The sequence below is a fragment of the Emydura macquarii genome, unplaced genomic scaffold (assembly GCF_026122565.2).
Source record: "Emydura macquarii macquarii isolate MOO-44397 ecotype Brisbane River unplaced genomic scaffold, CSIRO-AGI_Emac_v2 contig_3477, whole genome shotgun sequence".
In the NCBI taxonomy this organism is placed as follows: Eukaryota; Metazoa; Chordata; order Testudines; family Chelidae; genus Emydura; species Emydura macquarii.
In genome coordinates, this window is record NW_027133614.1 from 6,542,081 (window position 1) to 6,554,792 (window position 12,712).

General features: G+C 40.1%; 1 protein-coding gene across 2 annotated transcripts in view; it reads right to left on the reverse strand.

Moving 5' to 3' along the window:
- BRINP3 (BMP/retinoic acid inducible neural specific 3) overlaps positions 1-12,712 on the reverse strand; it is a 252,313-nt gene that overhangs the window by 60,479 nt on the left and 179,122 nt on the right. For both annotated transcript variants that reach the window (XM_067535139.1, XM_067535140.1), the window contains 2 exons: positions 7,878-7,983; positions 4,361-4,597 (listed from right to left, as the gene is read on the reverse strand). In XM_067535139.1, coding sequence (XP_067391240.1) covers positions 4,361-4,597; positions 7,878-7,983 — 343 coding nt within the window. The remainder of the gene's footprint in view (positions 1-4,360; positions 4,598-7,877; positions 7,984-12,712) is intronic.

Consider the following 12,712-nt stretch of genomic DNA (forward strand, 5'->3'; position numbering starts at 1 on the left):
ACTGTTTTAAAATCTCTGTTTTAGCAATTCCCTCAATGTTGGGTGATGTTAGAAGGGTTAGAGGTTTTGAGCTGTTAAAATAGCTTCCCTCTCCCCATCATTCAGCATTTCCTGGATGTAGCTTCAGCCAGTTGCTCTTCATCTACTTTCAGCCTTCAGCCAAGTCCTCCCATAGCTGAGAGATAGCACTGATTGGATCTGATGGGATGGGAAGATGATATAGAGCCTGGGTATCATTTCTGAACTGGGAATTCCTCAGTCTATAGAAAAACATGTTTTATTTTCAACTTACCAAGGCTCCAATTGGGCACAAAGATCATCCCAAGGATCCATGTTGTTTAGGGAAATGATCCTCTCCCTCAGGGTGAATTGTCCAAGGATATTACTGTTGCAGTGAAACTTAACTGTGTGTGACTCACGGGTCTCATTTAAACAAGCTGTCTTCATCTCTCCAGTGCCACAATAACTCCAAGGAGTAGAGATGAAGCTAAGGTCTATCTCTTTCTATTTGACCTTGTGTAATGAGCTGCCCTTCCTCTAGAATGCTACATGTATTTTTGGATGGATACTGCCTATGGACGTTCAGTAATTTTCACTGGAATTAGCTATTTATCACATCGCTAGTTTTAATAAATAACAAAGACCATTCCTGTTGGTTAACATCAGTGAAAAGTATCTATTCATAACCACATTGATGAGTCTCCCCCTTATTAATCTGAGTCACTCTATTCTTCTCAACAAAAGAAGAGTATTTAAAGTGTAAGCAGGAGCAGTCTTTGTTCTGTGTTTGTCCTGAACCTAGCACAATGGAATCCCACTCCAGGACTGGGGCTTTTAGGTGCTATTGCAGTACAAATAAAAATACTACTTGGGTAAGATGTAGCAACAGAAAAAAATCTGCAATACCTTTATTGAATAGAGGACATGGAAAGACAATTATTTTTACTGGGAAATTTCTAATTGACCTAAATATTCAGCAGCATAATCAACTTGGGACCTATGAGATGTCATATGATGTAGCTTTTAATATATTTACAGTCTGACACACACACACAAAGGATGTTACTTGTAACAGAGGTTCTTTGAGATACTCTGAATATTCACACACTTGGGATATGTGTTGAATGGTCCAGCCTTCTACTGTTAGTGATTGTTAAAGCACTTGTGTGAGCCCCTTTCACCCCTCCCCTCAGCACTCCAGTATGTTCTGAGCATGAGGCAATAAAAGGGAATACTGTAGCAGCTGCCTTCTTAGTTCTCTCCAGCATTAATGCACCTTAGTGCTTTCAATCATCAGTGCCCCTTAGAAAAGTGGAAGGACGGTTGGGAGGGTGGATATGCAGAGTCCATCTCAAAGAACCTCAATTACATGTAAATAAGCTTCATTACTTTGAGTGTCCTCTGCGTATTCCCACCCTTGGGAAAGTTTTTAGTCAACTGTAATCAGAGTAGGAGAGTGGGCAAAGAGCCTTAATTTAATTAAGAATTGAAGAACTGATCTCCCAAAATGGACATCTGTTCTGGTTTGGATATCCATTGCATAATGCTTAGTAAAAGCATGTATTGAGCTCCACATGGAGCTTTACCAATTTCAGCTAGAGAGACATGCTTTAAACATCCTGGATCTAACAAGGAGACAATTGAAGATACCACTGACATGGGGATCTGCAAAGGAGGTGACACATCCTTCCTATGAGAACAAGTAGATGTTCGGGGCAGGATGGTAGCATAAGCGACAACCCAGGTGGTGAAGTATCAACTTTTTGTTACTTGTGATCAGGAACGAGGCTGGTGGCTTTGTTATCCATGTGTCTTTCCTTGTCTCCAAAAAGATCCAACAGACTCTGAGGAGTGCAGTTTGGAGTGAACCTGTGTAGTTATAACAGACCGTGTTGGTGTCAGGGTAGTATTCAGATCCAACAACTCTGTTGGGGAACTGATGTAAATGGATGATCAGATGACTCCATATCTTTGACTCAGATCCCTGGAGTTTTTCAGATCTGCAGACTCATGGTCCAAGGGACTGATGAGTCTCCGGGATGGGGAGTGGTACTGACAGGTGTTTTGTTTGGGTGCTTTTTCTTCAGATCTTTGGATCTGGAGTCTCACAGATTGGCAATTTCCAAACTTGTACCCTTGTTGGAATCAGATCCAAGGGTTTAATCACAGAGTGCCCAGTCTTTAGAGACAGATCTTGGTGCCAACACCAAGCCAAATAGGCTTCCTGAGACTGTAGGGTACTGGAGCTGATTCAGGCCTCTTATCTATCTTCTAAGAAGCCTTAGAAATCACTGATCTGGAAGATTGAACTGAGGAGACTTTTTGTAGTAGGATGGCTTGAAGTTTATTTTGCCTCTCATTCCTAGCTTGTGCTGCCAAGTTTCCACAGATACTGTAGCTAGAAGGAAAAAGTATTTCTCCAAAGCACTTCAGGCAGAAAGTGTGAGCATCCAGCGCTGAGAAGACAACAGGACACAATGCATCTCTTGAATCCATGTTTCTTGTTCTTTGTATTTGTGATCAATAGTAACTATAGATGCCTAATGACAAACACTTAATAGTAAACTAAGATGCTAGAAACATGCTAGAGCGTTGAGGGGAGGAGCAAATTGGGATGCACAGAACTCTAACAGGCACTACTATTAGAAGACTCTCCCATTCATTGGCACCAGTCAACACATATCCCAAGAGTGGACACTCAAGGAAATGGAGTCATCTATAGATAAATGGCAGCTAAAAATAGATTTTCAGATAGGGATGTCAAAGCATGTGCTGTTAGCAGGTGGCTTCATCTCTAACCAATATCACCTCCCATTCAAACAGGACAGTATGTGGATAAGCAAAATTATGTCTTGCCACTACAATTACACTGTAGCCATTGACTTACAATGTTTTAAGTGAAGGTGTGTTTTTGGAAATGTACAAAGGTATCAAAATGGAGCAAATGCAAAGAAGGATGCTTTATTAAAAAAAAAGAACAAACAAATATATATGAATATTTAAATAATGGTTGATACTTGGCATTGTCTCAAGAAGCCACGGTCCACATCCTCATTTCAGGAACAGTGCTAGGGTCTTGAGCTGGGATTTTCAAAGGAGCCTAAGAGAATTAGGCATCCTAATCCCATTGAATGTCAGTAGGAGTTGGATGACTAACAGCTTTAGGCTTCTTTGAATTTCCCAGCCTTGATTAATTCTGATTTGGTCAAAGAGAAACTAGGGTATTTTTCAATACAACAGTGAAAATAGAAAACATAGTACATATAAATTCTCCCCATTTATACTTAAGCATTTTAATGTTCAATCTTTCTCTCCCTCGTTTCCTGTTCTTTTTTGCATCTGCTATTTTCCTCTTGGTCCTCTCACCCCCAGATTACATCTTTCCTTTCTGCCATACATTTTATTTTTTTCTACAATTTCTGCTTTTCGCTACTCCTCCCTCACATCCCCTCATTTCTATTTTTTCTGCCTGATCTCCCCCTTCTCCCTCCCCCCCGGCCGCCCAATTCTGCTGAGCTCTCCTTACTTTTCCTGCCAGCTGGCTAGACAGCTGTTCCTGATAATAGTGAGTGAATGAGTTGTGAAAACAGTTGTTCAGAAGCCAATTTTACCTGCCGTTTCCATTCTCTATGGGACTGGAAGTCCGGAGAATGAAAAGAAGGGAAATGGTGTGTGAAACAAACCCTGGTGTTTTGAAGAAAGCCAGTGTGACACAGAATGTGGTGGGGCAATGGGATGGAACTAGTCCAGTTTAAACAGTCATGGGATTGTAGAGAAGCATATGGAGGACCAATTCTTACATGGATTATCCACCAAGTCCATCTTAATTTAGGGACAAGTCCAGTCCCCAGTGCTCAAACAAAATATCTGCTGCTTGCAATGGATCTCTATAGCAGGGTGGAGTTAGGAAGTGTGGAAGGAATCCTCCACCCAAAGAGGATGGGTGCAGAGGTGGGTGCAGTGTTATTTCTGCTACAGCAGGAAAAACTTAAACATCTATGTAACAATGAATCAGCCAATGCTGACCCTCCTCCCCTTCCCATATATCCATTCACACTGCCATGGAAAGGGTCATCTCAGAGTTGGGCTTCACTGCTTACATGAGATAAGCATTCTCAGAGCAGCGTGCCCAAATACAAAACCAATTTCACTGCCCTCATTGCCTCGGGCTAACATTTGTCCCACAGTGATCGAGGAGTTAGAATGAGTAAGGCCCAGATCTAACAAAGCACTGAAGCATGGGCTTACCTTTAAGTACATGTATAGTCCCAGGGACTTCAAAGGGACTGCTCATCCCTCATTATTAAGGCAATTCTGTGATGTTCAGTAACACAAATACAAATATTTAAAAAGATCACACCTGACTCTTCAAATTCGCTGTTGTAAGCATTCCAGGTTTCACTTATGCGAAGCAGGGTTTCTTCCATTGCTTGAATGTCCATGTATGGACAGTTGCACTCGGGGAATTTGGGGCCACACTGACACCAGCAATCATTATCTTTGCAGATAAACTCCCCCTCTGAATTGCAGGCAATATAACTCAAAGCTGCCTGTACAAAACGCTCCTGCAGATATTCAGGCAGGATGAGTTGAAGACCTTTGGAAAACAAAATAAGAATGATCTTATTGAAGTGTGAGATAAGGTTGAGCCAAACAAATTCAGCAATCGACACATCATAGTGATAAAATAACATTTTAGGTACAGAAGGATAGTATGTGGCTTAATGAGGTCAATCTATCCATCTCTCTAACATTCACACCATATACTGCAATATTTGTATCTCTCAGGGCTTAGTCTCAGATGACTTTATTTCCATCTGAATTCAGAATATCAATCCTAGTAACCTGTCTTCTCCAGAAAGAGGGTTAACTGGAGTAGTTTCCTTTTGAGGAGACTGCCGCCCCCCACCCAAAAAAAAAGGGCGGGGGGGAAGGATTATATCAACCTCACATTGTTAGGAACTGATGAATAAACTGCAAGAGACGAAAGGGTTTTTCTGTTGCAAAAAATGCCATCAAATTACAATCTTGATACTAACGGTTAGTGTAAACTCTGGAAACATGGATGTAGTGAAACCAATTATAAGGGACAGGGGGAAAAGGGAAACAATCAAGGGGGAAGTGTGAGATCACATGCTATCTTTAGTAGATTTTTTTGTTTGTTGTTGCCTTTTCCCAACATGATATGTTTAATGTATTCCAATTATCTGTCCATGAAGCTATGCAGGCAAATAAGGAAGAACAGAAACTATGAGCTAAAACACCGCCCTTCCCCTTTTTAATTCATTCTTTAATTTTTTCAATGTAGGTCATTAGTGTCTTAATAGTTGGTGCAAAAATATATGCATAATGATTCATTGTCAACTGTATTTCTATTATGTTGCACAAAATAATATTGAAGATTTGCTATCTGTTTTATTAAGTTGACTTCAATGGACATTTGTATCATTTTGGTCTTGAACTAACCAGTTTGGTGGTAATGTCTTGGAAGGGATTTTCAAAATGTCTATGTGAGTAAGGAGCACAAGTCCTGCTGAAGGTCAGTTAGACTTGTAGGACAGATTTTCAGAGGCACAAATTGGGGTTAGGCTCCTACCTGTCACCGAAAGTCAATGAGAGTTGGGGCTACGTGCCACTGTACCCTTGAAAAAATCTCCCTCTGCTCCTAACTCACTTAGGTGCTTTTGAAAATCCCACCCCTTCTTCTGAAAAAGTGAAAGTTCATTAAACACTTTCACAGTTATATATTAAAAAACAAATAAGATGTATTTAATTATCCAGAATTCTTGCAACCGGAAATTAAGATACACTGTTATAATAACTGAGTATTATTTGCATGATGCTAATGAGTAGCATGATTATATGGTAATTACAGAATTCTAATTTGGTTTTGGTTGTCAGTCATGCTAGCTACAATATTAAACAGCAACAACAAAATACAACCAGCTACCTTATTAATCTTTTGCCAAAGATTTGGGGCCAGATTGTAATACTCTTAAACTGGAAAGTACCTAACGCCATGAGCAGTCTGACAGGATTCAATGGGATTATTTGTGGAGCAAATTGCTTTTCAGTGTGAATAAGGGTATCATAATCTAATTCATGGATAGCAGGTTATTTATTATATATGCTTTTACCATATAGGAGCTTGTTCAAGATCAGAGGAAAATCTTTTTTGTTTTTAATACATTAATAATAATAAAATAATATTTTAAAGTTTGCAAGTTGAAGGCCATACCCCAATGGTTTATGAGAACACTGATGCCGTTGCTAAAATCAGCTCTTTTTGCACTTGTCTTCTATCTGATGTCAAAAATCAGTTGTTACTTGGGCATGATTGCAAAACAAGCTGACATACTTCTGAAAAGCCTTGAAGTTGCCAAATGAAAAGAAAATCTGGGTAGGCAGTCCTGAGCCTTTGTTCAACCTGACTACATTAAATTTAAAATCATTTAAGCAGCAATAACATTATGATTTTTAATGGTAATCCAATGGCATGTATCAAATCTGTATTTGATTGATGTAATAACCAATTTCCTAACTATTTAACTGACAAATGTGAAAGTTCTGGAACAGCATCCAAAATGGCAAATTATTTATTCAGACACAATGGAAGAGGTGAGAGCCACAAAGAAAATAACAATGTTCTCATAAACTGCTAGCTAGAGACACAGATATAGGAGAAAAAAGAATGTGGACATATTCATCAGGGAGATAGTGTCAGGATTTTTTTATCTTGATAACTGCAAAACATTTTATTATATTATATTCAGCTGATTTAAGGCCTGATACTACTTGTATTAAATGTTTGCACTAATTGAGCAGCTCATGGGTGTGTTCACACAAGTAGATATTGCATCAGTAGCAAGTGTTTGCAGGACTGGAGCCTTAATTTGCAAAATGAACCAAAATGTTGCTTCTTTTACACACCAAATAATCCCACTCAGATGAGTGGGCCTACTCAAATGAGTAAAGCAATTCAGTCTGTTAGCTTCAATAATATTGAGCCTCTCTACAGAGTACCCCTTGTTTGTAACTGATAAAAGAAATTAATGGCTTGATTCTGCCATCTTTGCTGATGTGAGGTATTAAGCATGAGAAGATCTTTCAAAGGCATTTAAGCACCTAAAGATGTACATAAGCACCTAAAGGGGTTTTCAAAAGTGCTTATGCAGGCAGGATGAATGCCTGAGTTCCATGGATTTTAATAAGACTTAGGCACATGACCTGTTTAGGTGTTTTTGCCTTGGGGCCCAGATTTTCAAAGGTATTTAAGGACCTAAAAGTGCAGATAGGTGCCTAGTCAGATTTTCAAAAGAGCCTAAGCAGGTTAGGCACTGATTTCACACAATTGCAATAGGCAATTAAGTGTCTAACAAGCGTATTTTCTTTTGAAAATCCCACTAGGCACCTAAATACTTCTGAAAAACTGGCTTCAGCTGCCCAGCCACATCTTTAGGCACCTAAATACCTTTAAAACTCTGGTCTTCACTCTTCAAATAGTTCCATCAATTTCAATTGAGACTACTCAGAATGAGCAAGGATGTAATAATGGGTCTAAATGCCATTCCATGTTCAGTGTACACTTTGGGAGTTTTGGCTTGCTAAAGAGTGTATACGTGATTGATTGCTAAATAAAGCTGTAAAATGTTAACAGCCTTACATTGTTTTCTGATCAGTACCAATATTGTTTCTAGTTCAAACACAACGTGAGTTACTGACATTTCCTTCACTTCAGTTAGAATTTACTTATGGGGCAAAGAATTAGGAAAATGACCTTTTATGAGGGAAATAAAGGTGGAAAAAGAGAGGAAAATAAATAGCCTGATAAATATCCTCCTGTTCCATAAAATATTAACAAAATTGTACCTACGTACCTTGTAATTGAATCTTATTTTCAGGACTCTGAACCAGAACAGAACTGACAGAATCTAGGTTGTCATAGTTACTGCAGCCAAGAGGACCAGTCCGGGTTTCTGTGACCTAATGGTAAGGGAATGGAAAACCATTTGCTACATTATACAAAACAAGCTATGGCATTAAGAGTTTGTTTAATGAAACTCCCATCCAACTCAGCAGGTTGTATATTTCGTATGTTAACAATGCAACATTCCCTCATTTTATCAGCTAAAAGTATCACTACAAATATTTTACCAGTATAGCAAAAGTTCTGGTGTCATTTTCATAGCAAGGGATTCCTTAAAATAGGTTTTATCAGCCCAACAACTTAAGTCATGTAACATTTCTTCATGGTTGAGAGTTAGTGAGTTCACTACAAGTTAGACTTTAACTTACATGACATTTAACTCTCACACTAGTGTGCAAAGCTGTAGAGAACTCTGTAGTAGAGATTTGGGGGTTGATTCTGATCTGACTCATCCCAGTCTTCTACATGACTAACTCCACTGACTTCAGTGGATACGCTCCTGATTTTTTTTCAGTGTAATTTAGGAGAAAATAAGGTTTTTGAATTCTGGTGTTTCCTTTTGTGAAGTGCTTTTAGTAAAGTTCCTGAACTTGCTGGATGTCTTTCAGGGTATGTCTTCCCCCACAGCGGCAAATTCACTGCCGTCAGATTGATTTCTCAGGATCGATTAAGCTGAAGTGAAGACCTACTCAATAGATCCGGAAATCAACATAATAAATCCACCCCCGGAAAAAGATTAACAATTCATTGACGGGAACACATTTGACACTTGGAGACGGTGTGCAGAATAGATTTTAGGAAGTTGGCGGAAGACACGCAAGCTACTTAGAGCAGCTTGTGGATCTCCCATTGACTGCTGCAGAATTTGCCAGTAAGTACAGACCAGGCCTCAGTTAGGAGCCAACCTAAATAAGGCCAGACTACTATAGAAATTCAAGCTCTTTGTAGTCCGAGGCACCAGAGAAGCCCAAATACAAAGTCATGTCACACTTGATTTGATCAAAACAAGTTCATTCCAAATGGGGCTGTGTAATGCTGATGCCCTGGAAGGAAGGATATGGGATGGGGGACATGAAGTTTATTTAAGTAATGACTGTAAAAGAATCTCAGCAAAAGTTAGTAATTCTACGTACTTCATTCAGTAACATGAAGATATTTTCTAAGCTTTTTAAAATGAAAGGCTAGATTGAGGCTTTAGGCATAGCCCAGAGTAAGGGGGGGGAGATCTAAACTAGATCCCCAACAGCAGCCTTTTGAGACAAAGTGGCAATTAGACACACCTGTGTGTCACAACTGTGCTGTTTCCTCCTTGCACCCAGGAGCTGGTAACTTACTACTAGTTTTTACCTGCACCATCTGATCTTTCCCAGGGGCAATATGACTTCTCCTGCCCCTCGCTATGGCTAGATTGCAAACTGACAGTCAAGCCTTGAATCCATAACTGAGGATGGGAACCCTGTGAGAAAACAAACTTTTCTTGAGATGTCTCCAATATGTCTGAGACTGGTCCCCTGGGTATTTCTACTTCCAATTCCATCTGACATCCTGATGCACAAGAATGATTAGCTTGTTCATTTCACTGGACTCTTTTATCAAAAGTAAGTTTAAGGGCAATTTCAGTTTGAGTCTCAAGATCAGATGGTTTGTTTCTGAATGGTTCATCCATCTCCAGTGCACATTACCACTTTTTCTTTAGACATTAGTTGGTAAAGTTAATTACAGGAGTTTACTTTTCTTTATTAATTATAGACATGGAAAGACCAAGCTAAAACTAGTTTTGACAGTATAACTCAGTTTTGTTTGGTTTACAATGATGATAAATGGTTTTATTTTAGTTAGTGTTTCTAACCTATGACTACAAAGTCAACACATACACAACAAAAAATAAACTGATTCTTATACAGCCTAATTCACTTCTGCACTGAGGCCTCTTTACACCAGTTCTGCCAGTGTAAACCTGTCAGTCCCAGCCCCTGGGGATTCCCCTGCTGTTGGAGTTTCAGCTGTAGTTGTCCCTGTGCCACTCCACTGCAAGAGCTCTCTATATTTGCCAGGGGCTATGGGACCATTGCTATCATCCTGATGCACTACAGTTATTCTGTGATGCTGAGTTAGCCCAGAGGGGCTGTTGGCAACTGTGTAATGACATTGGGCAGCATCTCAAGCTTCTCTAACTTGTACAGGGAGGCCACAAAAGTCTCCAACACATTCTCCCCCTACCCAAGTCCTGCACCAAGCTCATATCATGTGAAGTACTGAACTGGGCTCTGGAATTTGTTTGGCTTTCCATCTGAGAGCAAACAGAAAGAGAAATAAACTAGAATAAAAGTAACACAAAGAACTTTTCTTGTAGGTGACCCAAGCTATATTGCTTTAGGATCTCTTGGAGAATGAGTTCAACTTACTGGGTTGGGGAACTTGATTTCAAAAGCCACACTTAAAATAAGAAAATGCATTGGATAAATCAGTTACGTACGGTCAGTCACTTCAGATGCAGTCTTTTAAGAAGGAGAAATATTTTACTTTAACAAGCCCTAAAAGATGAGGAATTAAGAGGTTCTCTTTATCTTCCTATTGCTAATCTTAAAATTAATATATAGTCCCTTACATTTACATGCTTCTTCACACACACATTCTGTAGTGGTTTATGAACCACCACCACCTGCAGAGTAGAGCCTCTCTGAAAGGCATTGAACTTGGTTATCCTCTGCCCTGCACCTCATTTTGCACCTGTGCAAAGTGAAAATAAAAACACTGATACTCTGATTTGTTAGCGTCTTATGCCCATTTTGCACTCATTTCAATGGAGAACCAGGCCCATTGGGTCTGGAGGCAGACTCAATGTCTTCAGAAGCACACGGGGAATGCATTGGCTCTCTGCAGTTATGTCTGTACTGTAGCTGGCAGCATACCTCCCAGCCTGGGTATGTAGACACATGCTAATCTGCTCAAGCTATCGTACTACACATTGCAGAATAGATGTATAGCGTGAGAGGCAACACTGGCTTAGCATTTCTTTCTACCCATGCTGAGAGGCATGCCCCCCAGGGGCAGTGTAGACATACCCTGCTACACTCTTCAGCATGGTAGTGAGGCTGGTTATGACCACCTCCCCTCAATATCCCCTTTAAACTATCTAGCATTGGAGGCTGTGGCAGCCTTTCCCAGTCCTTGTGCTTACTGGTCCTGAACCAGCACAAAGACTTCCATTGATTTACATGATCATGGATTAGGCCCAAGAAGCACAAGGTCTGGAACTGTGAACGACTCCTTGCTCCTTTTGTTCTCTTCTCCCCTTGCACTCTCACCTGCAAAACCTACAATCTAAGGCCACCTTTTCTCATGTGAGCTATCCTTGTCCACACAAGGAGTCCTGATTCAGTGAATAGGAATGATTGTATGAAGAAAGGTTCCTGTCCTCTCCATCTATTTGAAATAAGGCAAATTGACACCAGATGACCACCTGGGCAACAGCTTACTAAAGGGAGAGTGGAGATGATGGTTATACTATATTTATTTAATAATTTTAAAGACCCTTTTCCATATTTTGCCTTAGACAGTTGGGTTTTGAAGCCATTTGCCTGTAAGGCAGGGTGACATATAATGTAACCTTAAAACTAAGACTTATGTGACCAAATTTATAATGCTTATTCTCATTTACTGCTTGTTCCTCCTGTGGTAACAGATTAAGGAAGGTTAGTAATTAGCATCGTTACAGGCTTTCATTTGTGCATGCAGATTCATTCATCATTCAGATGATGATTCAAGGCAATTCAGTATAGGTTGGCATTACCACTGACTTGATAATGGGAGCATCAAGAGTTGCTTTGCTGAGGTGTGGATGGAGAAGTGCAAAATGGTTATCCCTAAATGTCCTCTGGCTTCAGTACTTATAATCACAAAATTATTGGTTTTAAAAACAAAACTGTGTGTCCAAATAATTATGGGCTACAGTGTGAGTTGGGCCACATGCCTGCACCGGGGGATTAGAGGGATTACAGGTGAGCTGGCCCAAAGGGAGTGTTCTAATGTGCTGCAAGTATAGGCAAGCAGCAGCTACTACCATTCTCTTCCCTTAACTGGAACAAGGATGAAGCAGGGAAGGACCTGTGACTTGGAAGTATATCTCCATGTCACGGTGCTTCCCAGGCTGCCTGAGGTGGTGCAACTTATGCCTCGCCCATTGCTCGGGGATCTGCTTCGAGTCACAGAACCAGACCGTCAGCTGGTGTAGCTTAATTGACATCCATGGAGCTACACTGCTCTACGCTAGCTGAGGATCTGGCCCAAAATCTAGTCTTTCACGCAAATTTGTCATTCTGACTTTTGAGAAAGCAGAGTTTTCCTCTGATGAAACCCCTTCGCTCCTTAATTCTTAGGTACTGCATGCAAAATATGCTGCACGTGACATGGAAGTATTTGTATTAGGAAACAAAAATGTGTTTCATTGTTGGGCATAAGGAATAAAGACCAACAATGAAAGCTGCCTGAAATTCCACCTCTCTTGAGATGCTTGTTAACACTGATCAAACTGATGTACTTATATAAATTCATTCTACAAACGGGGGGGGTGTATACTGGGAAAGAATTTGAATAACAAGCAAATGAAATTACAGGTCATTTACAAAAGCCACTTCCAATGTTCGCTGGTGTATTTCTCCAAGTGCAAGGGGTTCATTTTTGATACCTTATTTTAAGGATAAAGATGACTACAAGCATAGCAAATGGTCCAAACTGAATCCAAATGAGTATCCCGCTGCCACCTAAATCAGCATGAATTTGCCA